Raw genomic sequence first — 23,245 nt, 5'->3', positions numbered from 1 at the left:
TACACTGGGTATCTTCGATGATCATGTTGCTGCTATATCAACAGTTATTTGTGGTATTTGCATAACCAGTTTATATTGACCTGTCAACATATCAATATCTTTTGATAATAGAACCAAAGTCACGTGACCGGTTTTGAAATCATTATTAAAATCACTGATAAAAAACATATATGTTTTTATCTTGCCGTAAAGTAAAAACAATAACATGACGTATTGCCCATTCCCCTGTTGTTGTGAACTTAAATTCCCAATATATGGTGGCAGTACATTGTCTGACTATATAAGCTGCCGGTATTTATCCTATTATCCCAACCCGATCATAACTGACCAGTATTGTTTCCGCGGCTCTAAGTATTAGGACCGCTGCCCGTGGACGTTCGATCTCACTGCGGTAATATAACATGGGTGTTGGTCATTAGACCTAGTGGTATTGACGGTCGAGGATGCTAGACCACATTTAAGTGTTTGTTTAACCATAGTTAACTACTGTGAATGATTCGTTAGGATGATATCGTCCACAGGAAACCCTAGAACTCCGGCTAAAAATGGTAAGTTACTACAGAGAATATTGCTTTACAATTGCCTATTAGTCATAATGCTTTGATAAATTCACTTTGTAAATCGTCATACGAGTAAGTGAATTTTAATTATCAATATTGATCATTATAATTCTGTGATAAAGATATGAACGTTACGATATGTTATAGAATTGATGATGGTATGCTGCCGGAAACTAGCAATTAAAGAAATTTTAATCAGAAGTACATGTAATAACAATAGACAGGAACGAAACTGCATTTCTTTGTTTTGCTGATGAAAACAATTCATCAAAATAGCCCGACTCACACACACTCAAAAAAGAAAAAAAAAAGGAAAAGCAAACATACAAAAAGAAAAAAAAAATAACAAAAATTGCAGTAAAACAAATAATTGGTTACAAGAATTGTTTACAATATATTACATCGTGGTATCTTGAATTTCCCCGATCAAAGTCTTTATTCGGACCTCAGGATTTATTTTATCATGCCATGGTGCGGAGTGATTAGAATCAGTCCTGCAAAAATGTGGCGCATTGCCTAAACCTGTTTACTGCTTCAAACCAAAACTTTTATCTATGTTTTTATTCTTAAAGTATATGGCTGTTTTATAGTTCCTTTAAGTTCATGTCCCTTGGAACTGAACGACCATGTAGTGTAGAAAGGTCATGACGTGTTTAATAATAAAACTATCAACCTCTTTAGCTCTTACGATCATCGGACAATGCTGATGAATTAACATGCTATGTATATAAGCATGTACTTGGTATAAAACAAATGACAGTTTCATTTGCCGTTGAAAATGACCTTGTGTTTGAATGTTGTTAAGAATTACAGAATTTACAGAGAGTAATAGGAAATATCAGATTTATATATATGATAAATAACGATATTCTTTTCAGGCGCTCAACGGAGTCCCTCCAAGAAGCAGGGTAAGTATTTTGTGTCACTTCGTGGCCAGTAATCGTCTAATCTTTTAAAATGCCATCTTTCTTGCACAGAGTTTTAGCTATACATTGATGTCTATTATCTTGGATAATGCCTTACCATAAATTCTATGGGATAAAGTTCACTGTTGTAGGATATTTTAGCGTTTCCCTTGCTGTGAGCTCGTCTTCATCATTACAGCAGGTCCTATATATCTTTTTTAAAATGTGTAGTCCAGATATCTGTTAAAGACGGTCGAATATCATTTGAAAATGTCATTCAGACAAAAGGTATCTAACAAAACCTTTATAGCAATATTTTGATGTGAAACTATAAACAGATAGACATATCAATGATTCGAAGGCATGGTGATGGTTCCAATGAAATTGTTGAATGGTTGGATGATGGGTAATAATTGTGCTGAATTTTGTATATTAAATTAGCAGGAATGCTCCGTCAACGTGCAAAGCAAGGTGGTATGTTGTCTAAAGCATTTACCAGGGAAATGTAACAATTCAGTAGGATAGTCGTCACTATACACAATCTATACAGTTTCTCAAGACTCTCTGAGCTTTCCTCACCACACGGTATCTGGTCCTATCCACATTCTGTCTCAGATCTGCTCTCGGCAGACCACCTGGACGTCGTGAAGCAGGAAATACCAGCTTATTTCTGGGTAGAGTGCTGATATAACATGGGGTTATCTTTGACCCAGGATGTTTCTTATTGACATTGTATTTGTTTTATTGGTGCTTATGGGCTGATATATGTTTACGGTTTATTTCTTTTGAACAAGATTTGATACAGTATCTACCCTTATAACAATAAGAACACATATACTACAGTGTTTCATCAAAGTCAATACCAATGCACCTTACCGGGGATTTATGACTTTCGTAAAAAACTTTCGTTTTCTTGTTCGGCTTTGCTTATCCGAAATTTGTGTCAAAATTGCAGAAAAATTACGCATCACAATGCACTTTTCAGTAAAACTTTTACGATCCGAATAAATAACAATAACAAACAGTAAAATCAATTATAGCCCTGTCTAAAAACCTGTTTAAATAACATTTAACATGCTCCTGATACTCTTTACTGTTATCCATTGTTAAAACAGTGTATTGTAAACGAGAGTAATGCTTTGGTAAGCAGTTGGCGTTCTGACAACAACGATAATCCGAGATTAACACAATAAAAGAGACTAAATAAACTAAAAATTTGTCAGAGGAAACTTTTAGCACTTGTATGTTTTAATAAGTTATATGACTTTCTTCTTCTATATTGCATTTGTTAAATGTTGTAAATAGAGGTTTCCCAACCAGTGACTGTTATTTATCATATTTATCAAACTCGAGTTAGTTAAATTTCAAATTTTCAAAAGACATGAGCTTTAGCGAGTCTTTTTAAGATTGGGAAATTAACTAACGAGAGTTTAGATAAACATGATAAACAACACTTACGCGTTGGGGAACTTACTTATCCCATAGCTTTAAATCCATATTTATACCGCGGTGACCATATTCTCGTCTTCATTCAGGGAAACTTACCACCATACTATGTGTTACGATATCTTTCCGCCATAAAATACAGTGCCTAAAAAGAGAGTCAATATTTCATTGTTTAATACTTTAAATACTCAACTACCTTTTATACAGTAAATACAATGCTATTCAAAAAAAATGCGCTATGAAAAGTAACCCGAAGTTGAGAGACAATCAAGAGATCTTGGAGTTGACCAATCTATGAGATGCGTCGTAGGTGTTTACACACTGGAGTGTGTAAACATAAAAAATGATAACCAACTGCTATGGAATTTATCACATGGGTATTTTATTGTGAAAATGCGTAGTTATAAGATAAATATGTATCTCTTTACAATGTTCTTTGTAAAACGACTGAACTGAGGCTGAAAAGAATTAGGACTTAACCCTTGTTGTGTCATAAAACATGTGAAACGATGTCTATTCGAAAGTACAAAATGTATACGTTTTAAGCAACACTGGAGAACGTTTATTTTTATTATCATATAATATTATAATTTAATTTTTTCTGTATTTAGGATACAAATGTGCTTTTACTTTTTATAAATCTCTGTTGGAGGGTTTTAATTTTGAAAACGGTTTCGTTGTTGTGACGGCATGTTATATTGGTTTTAAAGATACACTTTATAAATGAACATTATTCTATTATTCAACAACAACGTGTATTTCACAAGATAGCTATCAGGCATCCTACGTTCTTTAATACTATAATTTGCGATAATTGACGCCATTTAGTTTCTCGATCGGGCGATTTACATTAAATACCAGTATAGCAAGTCTGTTACGCTGTTGCTGTGTTTTAGTTGTCACAAAAAATTCAATAATGCGATAAAATATTAATGTCTATGCAAAAATAAATCAATAAATAAAATTACATACATAGAATAATTATCCATTACCACGATATCCATGATTTCATGCATGCTTTAATAATCCATGTACATTTATCCTTGAAGTGATGACGTTTGACATGCGTTTCCCTTTGTGACGCAGTTAAATATATATTCATAACAGAAACTAAATCACAGTTGGTTCAAGTACACAGGGCCTTTAATGTATAATAAGTGAACCCAATGCTATAGTCAGCATATTTAAATATCTATTTAAACCCAGAATATTAGTAATTATGGTTAACTGCTCAGTATAGAAATTTTGTAAAGGCGAACGCACCAACGCATCTGATTACAGATCTTATATATATGTGGACGACTAGAGTGAGCAATTGGAGATCCTACCTAAATCTTCACTCAAGGCGCGTTCGCTTAAGGAGTTTCGCTATTGTCGGTCGCATTCAAATATTTACTTGGTATCATTTAAACCTCAAATCACGGTATTGTGTCCTCGTTCGACAGGCCGCTTAAAATCTGGGTGCTAAAAAAAGAAATTTAGAGTAATTTGGACCCCTGATCGTAGAAACGTCGGCAGACAAGACCAAACTGATAAGGAGAGTATTTCGTGGGGTATAGCAGTGTGGTGTCAGAGACTACTAGGGGTACTGTTAGAGTATACAGCTGATACTATTATCACTTAGACAAGATTTTGGGATTAATAGGATTATCCAAAGCTTAAAGGTAAGTTAATAATAAAGAGATACATGTCAGATAACGCCATTGTCCACCAGGTTTGTCTTTGTATATAGGCATCAACTCGTCTAAATAGGAAAGGTAAAATCTTACAATATGTTCATTAACTTAGTATACTGATATAAAGGTAAACTAAGATATTTTAGGATATTTTCGTGACCTTATTATACTTGTCAAAAAAGCTAAAAGTAAAATGGCCCTTTGTCTATGAAAAACTTATTTTACTCTCATGACAATCTCCTTTTATATTTAATAAGGAATTTTAGCTCTTTGCAAGCGTTATATTTCATGTAATGCAGATATGATGAAATTCCTTTTGGTAAAATAATACAATATTTTCATTCACTTATTATACTGATAAAAAAGTAAACGAACTTTATCCATGAATATATTTTTAATCATTGGATATCTTTTTAGTGCTTCGAAAATGATTTTATTACATTTTCAGAGCGAAATGTCAGGTTTTATAGTGAAAATGTATTTGGTTAACATCACTTGCTTTGCACTCGTGAAAATTATAAAAGGTTTCACTTCACGCGATGAAATATAAATGTTAGTCATCAAGAAACAAGGAATATCCTCTATTTTTTAAACGCAGGTATGATTTAATTCCTCTTGAACACCCTAGACATCAGCAAACATGAAAAAATGTGAAAATTCTCAATGAAGTAGTAAATAATATATGTTAAAAAGATATTAACTGTAGTGGAATAAAATCATTTCAAAGCAAAATAATTATATAAGTTTCCCAATAAAACACTAATTGTTTGTAATAAAAAATGTAGTAACTTAATTGACAGAAAAACATTTTGTTCTTAAAAGGGGATTGACTTATCATAAAACAGAAGTAGGCTAAAGTTTCTATGTTATAGATCCATGTCAGAAAAAAAGTCAAATTTAACGGAAGATTTAATCAATTGTCGGACCACAGCGATTGTATAACAAAATATTTTTACGTGACAAATAACTAACAGCCGAATTGATTACTACATTCCAAACCAACAAAACGAAATGATCGCCTGATCAGATCCCGAAATAGAATTCTTACCCAATTGTTGAAAAAGGATAATGACATTTAGTTTACCAACCAACCAAAATATCTACCGACTGTATCCGGGTATCAGAAAACATTAAATCTACATAAACATGTACAGTATTCAAATTAATCATTCTATGTTTATTATGACTAATTTTGCTTCTTTTAATCTATGTAATCTCTACTTTGATATCTTAAGTCTCCACTTGTCATTAGCTGACAGGTATGATAATTCAGGTGTCGTATGTAGATAATATAACAGATAAACTTACAATTGAGATTGTGTTCTCTTTATCACAAATGTATAGGGGGTACCGTGTTTGCACCTGGTGACGGTTACTATAATATGCTACATGTATATAATGTCCATGTCTTTAACCAAAGTGAACACTATACAATAAAAGTGATATGCTTTGCTATCACATTAGGATTTTCCATTCTAAAAAAATATATTGAAACAGATGAATTTCGGAATTTTATTCGTTATGCTTCTACTCTCACTTTCAATCATACAATTATATTTTATTGGCAAAATATTATAAAAAAAGATAATCTAATTTGTAATTTAAGTGCAAACAATATCTTAATTATAATTCAGATAAAATAATGACAGATGTCAGATCTGGGAACATACTTCTAAGGAGTTTACAGCGCACAGTTTCCTTAACACTCCTAAAATTTAAGGAAACCCTTAACTTGAAATTCTTAATAGGAGAGCATTACAGATTTTAAAGAAGGCTCCTTAACTTAGGATTTTCCTTAACTTCTGTGATTCTTTCTTGTAGAGAATTATAAGTTAAGGAATGCTAATGAAACTGAGCCCAGATATATTTTATAAACAGGTTACATCGCTATTGGCGTATTTTATCCCCTTGATAAGTCACTGAATATGACTTCGTGTTTTAATGATAAAAGTGACGCCGTGACGCCAGGAAACGACAATGTTATACGCTGATTGACATCGCAAATAAATAATACTATGGTTCTGATAGATAAAATATCAACATTGACGTCACAAATCTTGATTAGTAAATATCCTGGTAACATGTTCCGTCTTTGCATAATACAGATTGACATCCCTTGCGGGTATGTATCAATTGTTACGTCATTATTTTGCGAGCGCATTTCACGTCGTTTTCCTATCTATCCTCGGGTTCATTGCGGTCACCACATTCACGTTTTTCAATAATCTTGAAATTTCGCTGAGCCGTTTACAGAAGTGAAATTGTGGGGACCGCAATTCATTCTGGGAGAGATTAGTTGTTTTCTCCGAAAAGTATGACGTTACACTCGTAAACACATGACGTAACAATTTGTGTTTGTCAAGGCAGTAAATACTTCCATTTTTAAATCATTTCTACATTTGTTTCATTTCATACATATTCCACATCAGACGCCAAAATATCAATGGCTTTTTTTGTAATTATTCTTAAACGGTGACGATATGAAAGTACATTATATATATTGATTTGAAACCTATGAAGTTCTTTCAGGTCAGTCAGGTGTTGAAGAATTGCTTCATTTGTTGACACGGATTTGAATATAGCAAGTACCTACAATTGCTATGTGGTATTTATTTTACCAGTGAGTAATTTCCCTCGTACAGACTCAGTTATTGCAGTTTCTTGTACCATACCCTGTTTTCAAATCAAAAGTAGGACAGTTTCAACAATGTTTAACCAGAAAAATCCATCTACTCGGGTCGAGCAAATGAAAAAATGAGATTAGTTCAAATAGGACGCGTTAATTGAACTTAAACCAAACTATGTGATTTACCTATAGATCGAAGATATGTGTTTACACCGATACCAATATCTACCATTACATGTGTTCACTTTCCCGTGACCGGTATCAACAATAAAGAAAAGTCCATATCGATCATTCTACAGTGCTACTCTAGAAAGACTTGTTGATATAGAGAAGCACTGTGGAACGGGCCAAGGTTTATGTCTATATATCCACATGGTGTAGGAGTGATCGTGGCCCCGAGATGACACTCGAACCGCAAGGCTGATCAACCAATCACAATAGTGCTTTTAGCGTCCGTGCGTGCCGTTAAACCTTCTATCAATGATATTGATTTGATTGATTTATATAAAACGGTTAAACCATCAAAAGAATTGCATACTGTGCTATATAGAAAGTGTATATGTACATCAAGTGTAAATACACAGCATACCCGATTCATTCCCGAAGGTGTTCTTACTTCCTATTAATAAACCATGTTTACTATGTCACGTGACATACCAGTACCCATTGACATGTGTCATCAATAAAGTGAAATCCATCCCTATCACACCGTCCTATCGGATATCAAAAGCTGAAACTTATTCAAGCGAAATGTTTCTCAATAGAGTTGCATTATAACAGTAGGCAATGCAGAATCGTGATGTATAGATATTTAGGTAAACGCAAAAAATATATTACATACATGGTGGACAGGTACTTATTTGGCCTAGAATGACAATGAAGGTCTAAAACTTAACTAAAAAGCTGAAACTTGTTCACGCGAAATACTTCTTACTATAGTTACATTCTAACCGTAGACAATGAAGAATCGTAATTATATATGAATAGACAAAGGTAAATATACACGGTGGACGGGTACGTCTTTGAACTAAACCAAGAAAACACAATTCATTTATTTGTCTGATAATTTTGAGGAATAACGTTATCAAAACATCGATGGTTTTGCAACATAATAAGAGCACATCTTCATTACTTACTTCTTTTGATCATCAACAAAGTTTAATTTAAATATTTGACTACAATATCCATGCGTTCAACCTTCGGTGCTAAAGACGAAGGGATTACCAAAGAAGCGGCAAATTTGACTTATTTTCAAGGTCCTCCAAATTAAGTTGTTCAACAAATAGATTATATAACACAAAATATTTTGTCTTACGTTTTCATTATTCATTCAATAACAAAAGTTCTGTTGGACATGTTAATCGTTTTTCATGTCAGGCATTTGTCATTGACTATCCGAAGGTCGATAGAATGTCTCCGTGTTCTGTGGCTTCTTTCGTCTCCAAACTTTGTCATGCTCTTAAATTGGACACAAAATAAAACAAGGTTACATAAATCAGATGCAATAATCTTTGTAAAAAGCTCTTGGTGTGTTCGATTCAGGTTACAGTCACATTTAGGAGATGTGTAGGTTTTAGGCTATGAACGAAGAGAAGGGAGTTATGAGAGGATATGGTTATCACAGCATAAAGATTAAACTATGAAATAGAAACAATGTAGTATAGATACACAATGTACCCTCCGCGATAAAATATATTGTCTTCCTGCTAAACATATGAACAAGGTGACGATTGTGTACAGTTCTTGCTCCAAAACCAATACCATTAAATATAAAAATACACAACGGATTAAAGATATTCCGCCTACAAATTCTTATTCAACTCCAACAGTCCTTGTCCATACCTTTTACGCTTACTGTGCCTTTATACGAGGGAGGCTTGCTTTCATCTTGCTTCCAATCGATTCGATAACCTTTTCAGCAATTCAACGTTATTAGATTGTCATGTTTACAATAGATACCTAAATAAACATTTTAGCGCACGACAATCCGTTTTATATAGACCAACAATGCAATTTACAAGAAAACCCTTCTGAATATCTCCGTATGATGTAGAAATGTTTACGGCTGAAGGTGAAATGTACCTGCTTACCTGTCACAATGTATATCTCGTACAAGTTTATAGTGTGTAAGGTCAATATCATTAAGTTGTTTGTCCAGCCCTACTGATGGACACAGTTTCCGACAGTCGTGTCCAGAGAGACTGACTCACATGCAGCGTTAGTTAACCAGACAATCAACTGTATAAAGTGTCATCTTCACTTATCGGGACATGTTCAAAAGTTAACCTTGTGACTAACAATATCAACTGAACAGCGACCGGTATCAATAATATATAGAGGACGCGCTGTACTTTTTCATCACACACAGTTACGGGGATATAGTGTTAGTAAGAAAGTCTCTGAATTGAAAGAAAAACATGGCGGCACATCGAGTTTACGAGTGGTTCGTGGCCACGGAAGGTATGTTAAGATCACGTCCGTTTTTACCAAAAGCATATTTTTCAATTTTAAAAAGTATCAAAATTAGTACAAATGTTGATTTCAGTGTTTGTAACCGCGGGTATCACTTAGGGTATAATTATGTCACTATAAGCTAATACAGTGACAGCAGAAGTCATATATTATTGCTTACTGTATATAGGGAAGTAAATAGATGTACATAAACTTATCTCTTGAATTGTATATATCAGATAGTCGCGGTTCGAAAGATGTATAAGACATTATCTAAATATATGATATATATTTTGTGAATTGACATGCTAACTTTCTTTAAAGTGAACAGTCGGGCAAGGATGTCTAAAGTTGGTAAAAATAGTGTGAATGTATCCAGAATTATTTCTTATGAAATAGAAAAATAAAATCTCTCGTCAAAATCTGTCTGCGTACGAAGAAATTAATTTAAAGTATGGGAATTCTAAAACGTCCTCCCGGCTCACTATGTCTGTGGTTACATTTCCACGTAGCCTCGCTTTCAATGCTTTCAACTTTTCTTTACTTTAATGGTCAGAACTGGGAAACCAAGCAGAACTTGACCGTCCTATTAATATGTGAGAACTTTTGGAAGGCCAATGAACGCATTTAGACTGGTTTTCTTTGCCCGACTATTCACGTTAAACGGCTATAAATTTGCCTATGTGGACGTGTGATTTCTTTATTGATGTCCAATAGCATACATGTATATGTATCTAGGTTTCAAGGATTGAGTGATTAAACCAAACGCCATAACGTTTAATAACATGGTAGATGAAATCTTTTTGATAATAAATGTTTTAAGGAGATACGTTACGTTGCAGTAATGAGAATCTATCATATTTTACACTTTCTCATATACTCTGTGTACTTGTTTTGTTTATCGATAAATTAGGTCAGACATACGTGTATTGCTTATTGATATTGCCTTCAGCCTTTAATAAACGTGTTTATTGTTCTATAATGACATTAGTCGTCAATAATTGATATATTGTTGTGATCGACTAAGTGGTTAAAAGGCGGAACATGAAATATAGCCTCGATATAGATTTTACGTTTACTTCCGGTGTCGCACAAAATAAAGTGAGGTCACGTGAAGTCAAATGATGAACCAAACAATAAGTAATAAACACAAACGTTATGACCACGACTACCTTTGTGTGTTACATTGCACTTTATCCTGTGTTCTATTGTTATCAATACATCTATCGTTAGCTATATATATGCTTTATTGCGCGAGTTCCATCAGTCTAGTGTACATAAACCCAGCAGATGTTTGTTAATATCACGAAGCATGGGTACATTGTATACTATACCAAAAGTGTATACGTTGGTAATTGGTACCAGAAATTCGCTAGTTTCTATTGCCTTGCAGATACAGCATTAAAGTTGTACCAGCTGTCCAGATTGCACGGTCAAAATCAGGTCTAATCAATGGATATTATCTTTTTCCTACTATTTCTTAAAATTCTTGCTAATGTCGCCCGACAACGTACAACGTTTGTGTAACCGTTAGCCTCTGTAAAGAATGGCCAGGGTATACCCCCTGGCTGAGACAAACGGAGGCTATGAAAGGTTCGCTCGTGCATATACCCGATTTATACAGAATTTCGGTCTAAATTAAGCAAATTGCTTGTTGTCCCCCTAAATCCATTATCTGAATATTCTACATGTATTTGGTTTCTTTATGAGTATTCTACAGTGTAATAACACTTTCGAGCAGACAAGCGGTGTCGCTGTCACAAGAGAAAAACACGAATACTACTCTTAAGTCTAATAGAAAATGAAATCTTATTACAGTGTACATTCATTTAACAATATTACCGATTTACGATTTATAAGGTTATGAATGCACGTCGTAAGGCTAGTTGAATAAATGTTAAATTACATTACCTAAATGGCAACGTTTTGCATTGTAACAATTGCAAGATTTATGGTAAGAGAATGTTTTAGAACATTTTATTGAAGTGTATTTGGAACGTAACAGAACTGATTTAGAAGGGAATTTAATTGTGTAATTGTTGCTAAGAATATTGGGGTATGTCTACTGATATATTACAAAGAAGTACTGGCAAATAATTCTTTGTACCGGAAGTTGCAACGCGCTAGAAAATGACTTTTTATTAAGGCGTTGCATGGGGTTAATCTACGCATTGTGCACGAGTTGATAATGTAATAGAACACAAACTCGCTATAAACAGTACTTTTTTATTGAATTGTTGATGGCATTTTTTCATTCCCATTGAAAAATGATTTATCAATATTTCTTGACCTTTTACTTGTCACAACGGATGAAAATACCTGTACATGTATCTTCAGTTACAGGATATTGGATACAGGTTAGTTTGCAATTTAGAGTTGACACAGCATTTCCGGTAATTACATATAGACAATCGAATTGTTATTAGCCAAGCTCTAGAGCTCGGGTAGAAATTGACAATATGCTATTTGTATAACGTTAATCAATCTGTACAGATTTGTTTTACCGGAAGTCATATGTTATACTAACATCACGTGATGATATTCATAGATCAATAAACTAATTTCAGGGGAGTTCCGTGGGTCAGGAAACGGCGACGTCGGCAGGCAAGCACAGAAGAGCGAAGCAAACCAGATCTTCTCTCTGTTACCGAGCAAACTTGCTTTGGCCTCGGACGTAGGAATTACAATGTCCAGAAAACACGAGGCAACTACCCGGAAGACCCGGAGTAAAAACGCAGTGTATCCGGAAGGAGTCCCAGATGAAGATCTTGATGTGGAATTAAAGGAACTGTCCAAAAGAGGAATTCGTGTCAAGGATTTCGATGATGAGCAATCTGTTTACGACACATTAAAACTGATTAAGAATTTACCATGTTCACTTCAGCAGAAACGGAAGTACAGGTAATTATCCTCTTTATTATCCTCCTCCTCCTCCTCCTCCTCCTCCTCATCATCATCATCATCATCATCATCATCATCATCATCATCATCATCATCATCATCATCATCATCATCTCGTTTTCTTCTTCATCCCCTGCTGTCGTTGCTGCTGGTGCTGTTACTCTTCCTCCTCCGTTTCGTTTTTTTTCTTCTTCTTCTTCTTCATCTTCTTCTTCTTCTTCTCCAACTTCTTCTTCTTCTTCTTCTTCTTCTTCTTCTTCTTCTTCTTCTTCTTCTTCTTCTTCTTCTTCTTCTTCTTCTTCTTCTTCTTCTTCTTCTTCTTCTTCTCCTCCTCCAACTTCTTCTTCTTCTTCTTCCTATTCTGTTTCTTCTTCTCATCATCACCAATCATCATCATCATCAGCAAGTTGCCCCGGCGATTGTCCTTTTAATAATTTATAAGCTACTTTACATTTTGTCTCTACTTTAAGGTATGAAATTCCTGGTCACGATATCGTCACCTATTGATAATTACATTTTTTTGTATACCGCAATTGCGCCTTTAAATAAAAGTTGTTTTTATAGTTACGAAAGGATTTTGCTGAACGGGATGGCATCAACAAAGATATACAATTGTATACAGTACTTTGGTAGGGTAAATCTTTTATTTAAACAGAACAATGTAACTTTGGCGATTGGTTTCCGATTTCATAATAAACTATTTTATTCCGGATATACGGTTAAATGCGTGTACACAATTTAATACATGTTCGGGGAATGATACGGTCGTACACCCCAATAAAAGGTCCGTAACGGCTTTTGAACAATTAAACAATTGTCTCGCTGTTTGGTGATCGCACGATAAACCGTCGACTGATACGACTGTGATATATATGTACATACCTTACCCACAATGTTCCTTAGTTCACTCCGGCTTTAAGAACATGATGCTGATTAGTATGATGTGCAGCGATGTAACGAGATGTTAGGGACACCGCGAGCTGGTTAATGTCGGACAATTAAGACATCAAAAATACAGGTGTGTTTAATACCTGACTAATTAGCAGTGGCACTAAGACACTCACGGGTATACCGTCAGTGAGATCAGCTCACCGTGTCAGACGGGTGACGGAGGGCGTGTTAAGACCGGACGTATTCCCTGATATACTGATTTATGACATAAGAACATATAGTTTACGGGATTTACTGAATCATTTATTAGGTTTGTTACACTGTATGTTTGTTTACGTAAGACCACGTCTGTTAATGCAAAGGGACGCGTGGTTTACAACGAATTAGACAGTGTTTCTCTAGATCCTGGATATACCTTACAGATATGTGAGTTCGTTGGAATTATATAGTTCATTGTCGTGTGGATCTTATCGTCGTGGGAGTTATAATTTGAGTTCATTATTTCGTGGATGTCTTGTTTTTTTAATTGGTGTTAACGGTACTGTGACAGTAAATGTGGGCTGCCAGGCAAAACGTCGTCCACCCAAGTACCCCAACACGTTTACCTTCAGGAAAAGGTAGGGCGTCCCCTAATGCGTCGCGTCAGTCATCCCCTGTGACGTCAGCGAATGGGGTTCGGACATCAGCTACCCCCAAAACTGTACCGAGAGCACTACCTACTAAGTTGTTGGTAAATCCTAAAAGTGAATCAGAATGGACGCCACCTCTTACTATCAGAAGGTATGCAGGTTTTATACGTTTTAGTTCACGAAATAAAGTTAAAATGTTCTATATACCTGTATTTACAAACAGATGCTATGAAAATATTATAATATTTTGTTTACTACCAGACGGGCTTCTCAAACGCCGAAAACATAACGCACTATATATCGTACTAAACGGCATCGGTTTCTATCAGGAGTGAATCAGGCTTCATATGCAACTTCAATACGCCCAGGTTTCCTATCGGGAGTCACGCATGGTGACTCGGTCTTTTCATCCTAGTTTTAATCTTTTATAACCTTAGTTCACTGTCACGAGATAAGAAAGTTTTAAAAACTTAGTTCACTTTCACGAGATAAGTGAGTTTTATAACCTTAGCTCACAATCATGAGATATATCAGTTTTAAAAACTTAGTTCACTGTCTCGAGATAAGTGGGTTTTATAACCTTAGCTCACTATCATGAGATATATCAGTTTTATAACCTTAGCTCACTGTCACGAGATAAGTGAGTTTTATAACCTTAGCTCACTATCATGAGATAAGACAGTTTTAAAAACTTAGTTCACTATCACGAGATAAGTGAGTTTTATAACCTTAGCTCACTATCATGAGATAAGACAGTTTTAAAAACTTAGTTCACTATCACGAGATAAGTGAGTTTTATAACCTTAGCTCACTATCATGAGATAAGACAGTTTAATAACGTTAGCTCATTATGAAAAAAAGTCACTTTTATAACCTTACCGCACTATATTAAATATATCTATCAGGAGATAAGTCAGTTCTAAAACTTTTGCTCGCTCACTATCATGAGTCAAGTCAGTTTTATAACCTTAGCTCACTATCAAAAGACATGCCAAATTGTCTAGCTCATTTTCACCTTTAGTCACTATCAAAATGCAGTAAGTCGTTATACGATATATCACTGTCAGGCGCTGCAGCTAACTCAGTAAATTTAAGCTCACTATCAGAAGGTAGACATTCTATTTGCACATTAGCTCACTATCAGAAGACAGACTTATTCGAAAATTTCTTACGGTAATACCTCCATTTTAACGCTATGTCTATAACAAGATTGTCAGCAATTTCAAAGTAAAGATGGACAAACACTATGCGAGTCCTTATGGCTTAGAGCATTGTCTCCAAAACCAATGTTTGGAGACAGGCAAACTCTATATACCTTAGGTCATTGTATGGAGACAGACAAACTCTATATACCGTAGGTCATTGTCTGGAGACAGACAAACTATATATACCTTGTGTCACTGTCTGGAGGTAGGCGAGCTTTACACACTTTCCATTAAGGTACCTTTATGAGTTTGCATAGAAAATCCCAGTTTAATCAGATTTTGTGTTAATAGATACGTACGATACCATCACAGACGACATTACCAGGTAGAGAAACACTGGCTAGCTCAAACTGGGTTTTATTTGGTCCCTGATAATACATGAGTTACCTTGTTCTACCCTGAGTCAGCATGTTTCTATTGCACAATCGGTTTATTGTTACTAGAAATGTATTGAAGGACAAAACCTCATCTATAATTTAGGGACGTTTATTGTGACTAAATGATACATCTGACATCTATTCCCACCACACCAACCTTCAGATATCCAAAAGCGTTGTCACATCGATCTTATTCAAAAGCAATACTTTAAACTTTAAATCATCATCATCATCATCATCATCATCATCATCGTCAAAACCACCACTACCAACACAACCATCATTATCATCATCATCATCAGCAGCAGCAGCAGCAGCAGCAGCAGCATCATTATCATCATCATCATCATCATCATCATCAGTTCCACTACCATAACCACTAACAACGTTAACACTTTCGAAATCGTAACTTTTATTTGTAATCGTGATACGAGGAATATTACAATTATTTTAATATTATCTCAACAAATATCTTTTTGATGTTGTAAAAGAATAATGTTTCCCTTGAAGGTCAAAGTTGACAGAGCGACCAACGAAAAAGCCTGGAGGTTGTAGCGGCTGGTGGTATCGACGGAAATTGGTAAGTAGGTCATCTACTGAAGATGTAGATTATCGGGAGGAGATTGAGTCCTTAAAGAACACAAAGCATTAAAAATAGAAGTCAAATGATGTTGTTTTGATTATTCTATTCTTACATGGAAGGTAATGAATACCAACATAAAGAAAATTGATAATCCAAACTCCGTAACAAATGCGCATTTTAAAACAAATATGAAATTAAAATTTGGATGGAGACGCCTGATATAGTGTAAGTTAAGAAGTTTGAAACAAGTGGTTCGTAGAATGAAAGTTCTTTACATAACCAATGTAATTCACTGTTTCAAATTAAAATCTGATGACACTTCATGTTCAAAAGCAAGTTTGATCTGATACTGCAAAGAGAAACAAAGCATTCTCAATGTATAGCATATCGCTATATATTTACCATAGTTTAAACGTGTTGATTTAGTTAGTCTTTGTTAGTATGCCGATTACTATACTCTTGCTCAGCAGGTGGGGTGACGCCATGACAAGAAATCGCATTATTTTATTTGTCAAACACATTGTACTTCAGTGAGACAGCACTATGTTAGGGTATCTGTCTGTGGTAACCACAGCCTCCATCCCACTTTCATATGGGGGCTTAGTCACTGTTAAACCAAGCCCTCCCTCTTATCAGTAACAAATTACAACATTCCTGTGAACGCTAAAGCCATCATAGCAAGATTCTCCTGGAAACACTAAATATTCAGTATAAATTATTACATGCCCAAGCTATGTGTGCATTACCACGATCAATATTATCTGTAGTTCACATGCCTTTCTCTATAGACTTGTACTAAACAACACCTGTATTATTTCGTTCCTTTCTTCTATGCACTTGTGTCAAACAATACCTGTATTATTTTGATTACGTAAAAGCAAGGATGTAGAGGACAAACGACTTTGTTCCTTTGATGTAATGAATCATCGACCAGATATCTGTTTTCCTTTTTAAATGTTTGTAATTGTTATGAAATTAGCATGATACATTAATTTCATAGTTTAATATTATTTCACTTTCAATAAATACTTCATGAAGACACTTTTTTTTTACCAGATCGGTAAATTTCTTTTTAAATATTTTTGAAATATAAAACCTAATGCTTTCATTATAGTAGGATATATTTTTAAAACTGTTGTATTATCCAAGGCTTTATTCCAAGACCGGCCTATTTTCGATTCGGGCCTTTTATCGAGGTTTTAGTTTACTTTTCTTTTTTTCAATGTGATTGAATGTGCTATAGCAAAATAATAACAAAAAATAACAATATATCTGTCCAATGCTTTCTAAAATAATGAACACATATTGTCTTCGTATTGATTTGAACACAAATTGATAGTTTGTATAAAGATTCTCATCTGTGTAATCAACAACGCTTTCTCTCTAGAACACCTGGACCTATTCTTATTTTACCTTTTAATGAATTATTACTTATCCATTTCATAACATGTTAAATTAACAAATGTTGCTTTAATTATTTACAAATCTTTTTTTTATTTCTAGGGATGGAAGAAATTCAAAATAAGCTGGAGAGAATTCAAGTATCAGCTGGAATTATGGGGAACTTCCCTGAAGAAAATCGAAGGTGGGGATATTTTTATCGTTCATTATATATAAATACATAATGTTACAAGAATACGATATAAGAAAACAATGTACAGAAGTCTGCAATAATATACACTTGACTCATTTTCCCCTAAATTTTCATAATGGGCTGGTCTATTTTTTATTCAGATGAGCCTAAATGTGTATTTAGGGGTGATTGATTGATTTTAAGCAGTACCTATAAATATATAGTGTTATACACTCAGTGTTTGCCCTTCACTCAAATCCGATTACGGTGACTTCTTCAGTTCATTTATTCTTAAAACATATCTTTAAAGGATACGATCATATTACATCCCAGTATACCTATTTTATTGGCACTAGTGAAAGTTAAACACACAATTCACTCAGTAAACACAATTAATATTGTCTATCATTTCTTTCTGACCTTTTCACTTAGAAATAACACACTCCTCTCTGCCTATGATTGCCTGGTTTACAATGCACCTAATAAATAACTTACCTTTATTTGATCAGAATTAATGTAAATTCTACCTTTTGTTATCTCTTGTAAACCGAAACAGGAAGAAGAATTTAATACACAACTTGTATAGTTGCCCAATGTAGAACGACACATACTTTCAGTTCATTGTCGTTAACATATTCAATGCCATTCAGTAAACCATACACCACATTCTAAATCATAGATACATGTATGCACAGCTTATCATACGGTAGACTGCAGTGTCAACTTCGATGCTACCAGTCTTTATGAAGCTGAAATTTGAGTATAATTTCATATTATTGTCTGAAATGTGAAACGAATTTCACTCTCGCCACAAACTAGAAAGCCTTATAATGTAAAACCATGCCCAAAACACATAAATTAGGAAACCTACTTTTGGTAACGACATGTCATGCTTTAGATATTAATAATTCAATTAATAGGATCAAGAAGGATTTTGTAAATGATTGTTACCTAATGGTCTAATCATATAAATCAACAAAAAATAGCTCCATATTTCATTGAACTAATGACGATTGCAATTCTTCAGAGCTGGAACATTTCGGTAAGTGCCAGGAGAAGGGTGGGATAGTTCTTGGTAAAGGTAATCCATGACAGACTATCTCGGATGTAGACTCTATAGATATCTAATTAATAAATTCACGTTAGTTAGAGATGGTACACAAACTGGACACCACTATGACAGTCGTGTTAACATAGTCAAACCTGCGACACGATGCTTATTTTCTCGTCTAATAGATATGATAAATTCATAAGACTCAACATTTTGATGACTTATACAATGACAATTACAAATTGCAAAATAAGGCAGAGAGGTAGGGGGTATATGTAATATGAGTGAAGACATAAATCCTCTTCGTTTCTTGTTTTCTAACCGACTTCGGAATTAATTTTATGTTATCGAGACGTGACGTTTACGTTCTTCATTACATTAAGTCATATGACTTATAATGATCAGTTTAAACATGCATACAAACATGTAATACGGATGGTTAACAAAAGCAAACACAGGCTCTCTCACCCGTCCCCCATCACCTGACATATAGTGTAGAGGAATCGCTATAACAATGTAGTTTTTGACAAAGGCTAAGAAAAAACCCAAGAGAGTTCTGTAGGGCATGTCACATTACATTAAAGGCCAAGTTGACGCACCTTTCTCCAGATATAGTAAAGATATGTTAAGACAATATTGATCATAGGTATTATTAGACATGATCTACTTAAGTATAATTTAAGCACAGACGAATACACACAGCATGATACCAAAATCGAACCTTGGTATGCTGCCATTTATCAATAAATATTGTCTAAGTCAAACATTGACAAGACAATATAAGTCTATAGACTTAAGGATTTACCTAATTACCCTAACATGTAATATGCTTTATCTCCATCACCCAGCAGGAAATCCCTCGGTAAGAATAATTTTATACAAATGTCTCCGAGTTTTATCTTCATAATCTGAACGTGATGTTTCCCAGCAGGTGTGTACAAAATCTAAATCCTGGTATTTTGGCACTTTCAAAAATGAAACATCTGTTTACTTTTGTCGGTTGTTGATAATTCCCGAGGTGTGCCGTGCTATATTCATCTCAGTAACGGAATTACGACATACATCTACATTGTTTTTATTGATTATGAAAGCGATTTGTATTTGACAAAAGCAATATAAATTAGTGGCTAATTATGATGAATGGGAATTGGTGTTTAGAATGTGAAACAAATCGATATGCAATCATATCATGTAAATGCTAATGACTTAAACAACTATATCATATTATCTGTTCGCTCTTTCGTAAGTCCCTGAAAATACTACACCTTCGTTTAAAAAATCTATAATTGATACAAAGTTTCGTGGATCTCCGAAAATACTATACATTTGGTAAAAATTGAAATCAAGCATAAAACAAAGTTGCTGAAGATAAGGAATGTTAATGTTTTATGACTCATGAAAACAAAAATGGATATATCATCTTATTACATATACATTTTACTGTAAAACGATACATACGATGTTGTACCAGTTCGTTTGAGGGTACACATTTTAACAACCATTGTATTAATCGCCATATAGTTGGATGATTAGTTTGTCGAAAAACAACTCTTCTGTAGTGTAGGTAATGAAGGAAGTTTAACTGAAATGCTGGAGAGCAGTCCGATATAGTTCTATTGACACTCTATCTTATTTCACAGTCTATCAACTTTAAAATTGCTATGTTATTGATAAATTAATTTATTACCCCTTTTAAACATTTCAGGGATGACAGGAACAGGTTTTATCTTGTGGGTGTGTAGGGATAAAAATTAATGTGATAAAGTAATATAATTTCTCATAGCAAAATAATGAAAAATCCAGTCAGAACTGACCATAAAATCGTTTCTCGACTTCAAGTGAAAAATGAAATCGAAAACTGGTGCGTAAACACGTACTGGCTAATTAATGGTTTAAGATATTCACTGTTTGTAGAGTAAATTGGACAGGGTAGGTTGTTGAACAGTCCGTGACGTCTACCATGTATGTATATATAAATACTCAGGTAGAATGGTAAAGTGTTCTCTCACCATGAAACACGTGACAAAGCCAACAATGAGACAATTACCGGTGTTGTGATCGTTACCTAGATCGCGTCAAAACACTGACGTGTTTGTTACTGTTTTGTCAGACCACGTGATCTCTGGAATATAATTGTTAATTCGTGCTAACCCAAATCTTTAAATATCAGTATAAACACTGTAGGTCGATTTCGTGGTGTATTAACACACCTTTTCCCTTCACTGACGTATGCCGTATTTGTTATATACATCGTATGTTAGGAATTGTATTACGAGGATTTAAATAGCCCATTGAATAATGCATACGCAGATCAATTTCCTAAATTACAAGAAAGGTGACTCTTTATTCAGTAACACGTGTTGACACATAAAATTCTTTAAAGATTACACTGTCTCGAATATAGTTCAATCTATGTTCAATTCAGCTGAAATATCATGCAATGTTGATTACACGCACGTGAAAAACAATACATTATACGTGAAACAGAGTAAAAAAACATTATGAAAATAACGTACTTAGAAAGCTTTATAGCAACTACATTTATCATTAATGCACGCATTTGTAGAATTACATCAAAACCTTTGAAAATCAATGCAACCCCCCCCCCTCCGCCCCCAAAAAAAAATGCTGTTGTTGTTGCTTAAAGCAAAATCTATTTTTATAATTCAATAATAAGGGATACCAAGGTACGAAAGAGCTTCTATTAATTTCTTTCAGAAAAGAAATAGTTATCTATTTTAACATAGGATTGAAACACGGGTAATTTCCTTTGTTTATTAAGCATAAATTATTCACAAGTTCTCGCAGGAAAATGTTTAAATTAGTCATGGCTGAACCTGTAGGAATACTTGTACACCTGATACCCGTAAAGAAACGTGTCCCGATCATGTTTAAGTCATCAGTACAACCCAAATCAATAACTTTTACGCCGATAACTCTCTCCATTATTTAAATTACTGATCATAAAGCAGGTTCTGCTTGGTCATTGTCTATAAAATCAATAATATGACAAAGGTAATCGAAGTGGGACGCTGGACATGTAGTTATAGGTCCAACATTAGTATTTGTGGATTAGGCAAGTGGTCAATTACGTCTAGTGAACATTTAAACACATAGAAAACCATTATCGCCTCAGACGCTGAGTAATACTTTCATTTAGATATATTCTAAATAAATATATATTATTATCCCTAATCAAACACAAAAATATAGATAAATTAGTTATAAAGTACAATAAAATAAAAATATCATATATCAAATGTATCGATGATGAAAGTGATTTTAACAGGAAATGCCACCAAACACTTAAAGCTCCAGGTCTTCTTTGAAATCTGTTACTTTTGTTGTTAATTATAATCGAGAGTAAGGCATACACCTTGCATGATAAAGAAAAAGATTGAATATCTCCCCGAGCTATCTAATACAGCTTTAGTCCGCTAAATCTGCCTAGATTAGATTTTTATATTTTGTCTAATATATATTAGGCAAATAATTTATAAATAAAATCCTGATAATATAGGCAGTTTTAGCGGACTTATACAGCTTCTGAAATCAAACTTCCGTTGTCTTTCAGGAAAAAACTACAAATTTGATAAACTATATCTAAAACACACATTCTCTCCTTTCGGTCCACTGGTGTGATTACCAGGGAAAAGTATTATGAAATCAGGGGCTATTCTGATCTACCAGAGTTATTTCCCTTCGTTTCAATTCAACAGTGGGAATGTCAGGTGCCCTTGATCACGTAATCGTTACTGAAAATCACAGAAGTGAATCGTCCGAGTCCTTGTCAAATCGACAATTACTAATCACCAATAGGATTGTAAAGATCTCTACAAAATGGAAAGGGTTTTTTTCCACACCAGGAACATGTAAATAAATATTATTCATTTTATCATTGAAATCCCTGAGAAAGACATTACCGACTTATGCAATGTATCAGCTTATTAATATTACTTCAAGATGAACTTGTATATTCTTTAATTGCATGAGACTTGACTTTATTACATTATTCATCCACAGGACAACAAGGCGCTGGGGTAGTCTCCTATTTCGTGTTTCTGCGTACCCTATTCAAACTGAACATCGTCATATTTTTACTGATGTTTTTGTTCGTGACGATACCTGCCAGCGTGAAATTGTCGTCCAATGGCTACACCATGGCGGTGACTGGTTCTGGGATCGGTGGGGTGGACGTGGCTACATCCCAGACATGTAGTGCTAATTACAATGTCAACGTGTCGTCTGATGGTGCTACAGTCATTGTGGATTTCCTCCAAGGAACAGTAAGTGTTGGCGCAGGGTGTCTGGAATTTTATTAGCACGTAGCTAACGTTGCGTGATACTGACCTTAGGTGCGTGATGTTTCTC

The 23,245-nt window shown here is 34.5% G+C and overlaps 1 protein-coding gene across 6 annotated transcripts in view; it reads left to right on the top strand.

The window, feature by feature from the left end:
• Nucleotides 1-425: 425 nt before the first annotated feature.
• The window catches only part of LOC138323805 (transmembrane channel-like protein 7), a 36,506-nt gene continuing 13,686 nt past the window's right edge, over nucleotides 426-23,245 (top strand). The window contains exons 1-6 of one of the 6 annotated variants that reach the window (XM_069268652.1): nucleotides 426-548; nucleotides 1,439-1,468; nucleotides 12,232-12,565; nucleotides 16,178-16,247; nucleotides 17,754-17,835; nucleotides 22,898-23,160. In XM_069268652.1, the coding sequence (XP_069124753.1) occupies nucleotides 506-548; nucleotides 1,439-1,468; nucleotides 12,232-12,565; nucleotides 16,178-16,247; nucleotides 17,754-17,835; nucleotides 22,898-23,160 (822 nt within the window). In that variant the 5' untranslated portion in view covers nucleotides 426-505. Of the gene's footprint in view, nucleotides 549-1,438; nucleotides 1,469-4,225; nucleotides 4,576-9,615; nucleotides 9,674-12,231; nucleotides 12,566-13,393; nucleotides 14,237-16,177; nucleotides 16,248-17,753; nucleotides 17,836-22,897; nucleotides 23,161-23,245 lie in introns of those variants that run through there. The other 5 variants (XM_069268657.1, XM_069268654.1, XM_069268656.1 and 2 more) reach the window with 5 other exon arrangements.

The sequence above is a fragment of the Argopecten irradians genome, chromosome 5 (genome assembly GCF_041381155.1).
Source record: "Argopecten irradians isolate NY chromosome 5, Ai_NY, whole genome shotgun sequence".
NCBI lineage: Eukaryota > Metazoa > Mollusca > Bivalvia > Pectinida > Pectinidae > Argopecten > Argopecten irradians.
Note: the sequence above shows the minus strand (reverse complement) of the source record. Positions and strands in the feature narration are given on the sequence as shown.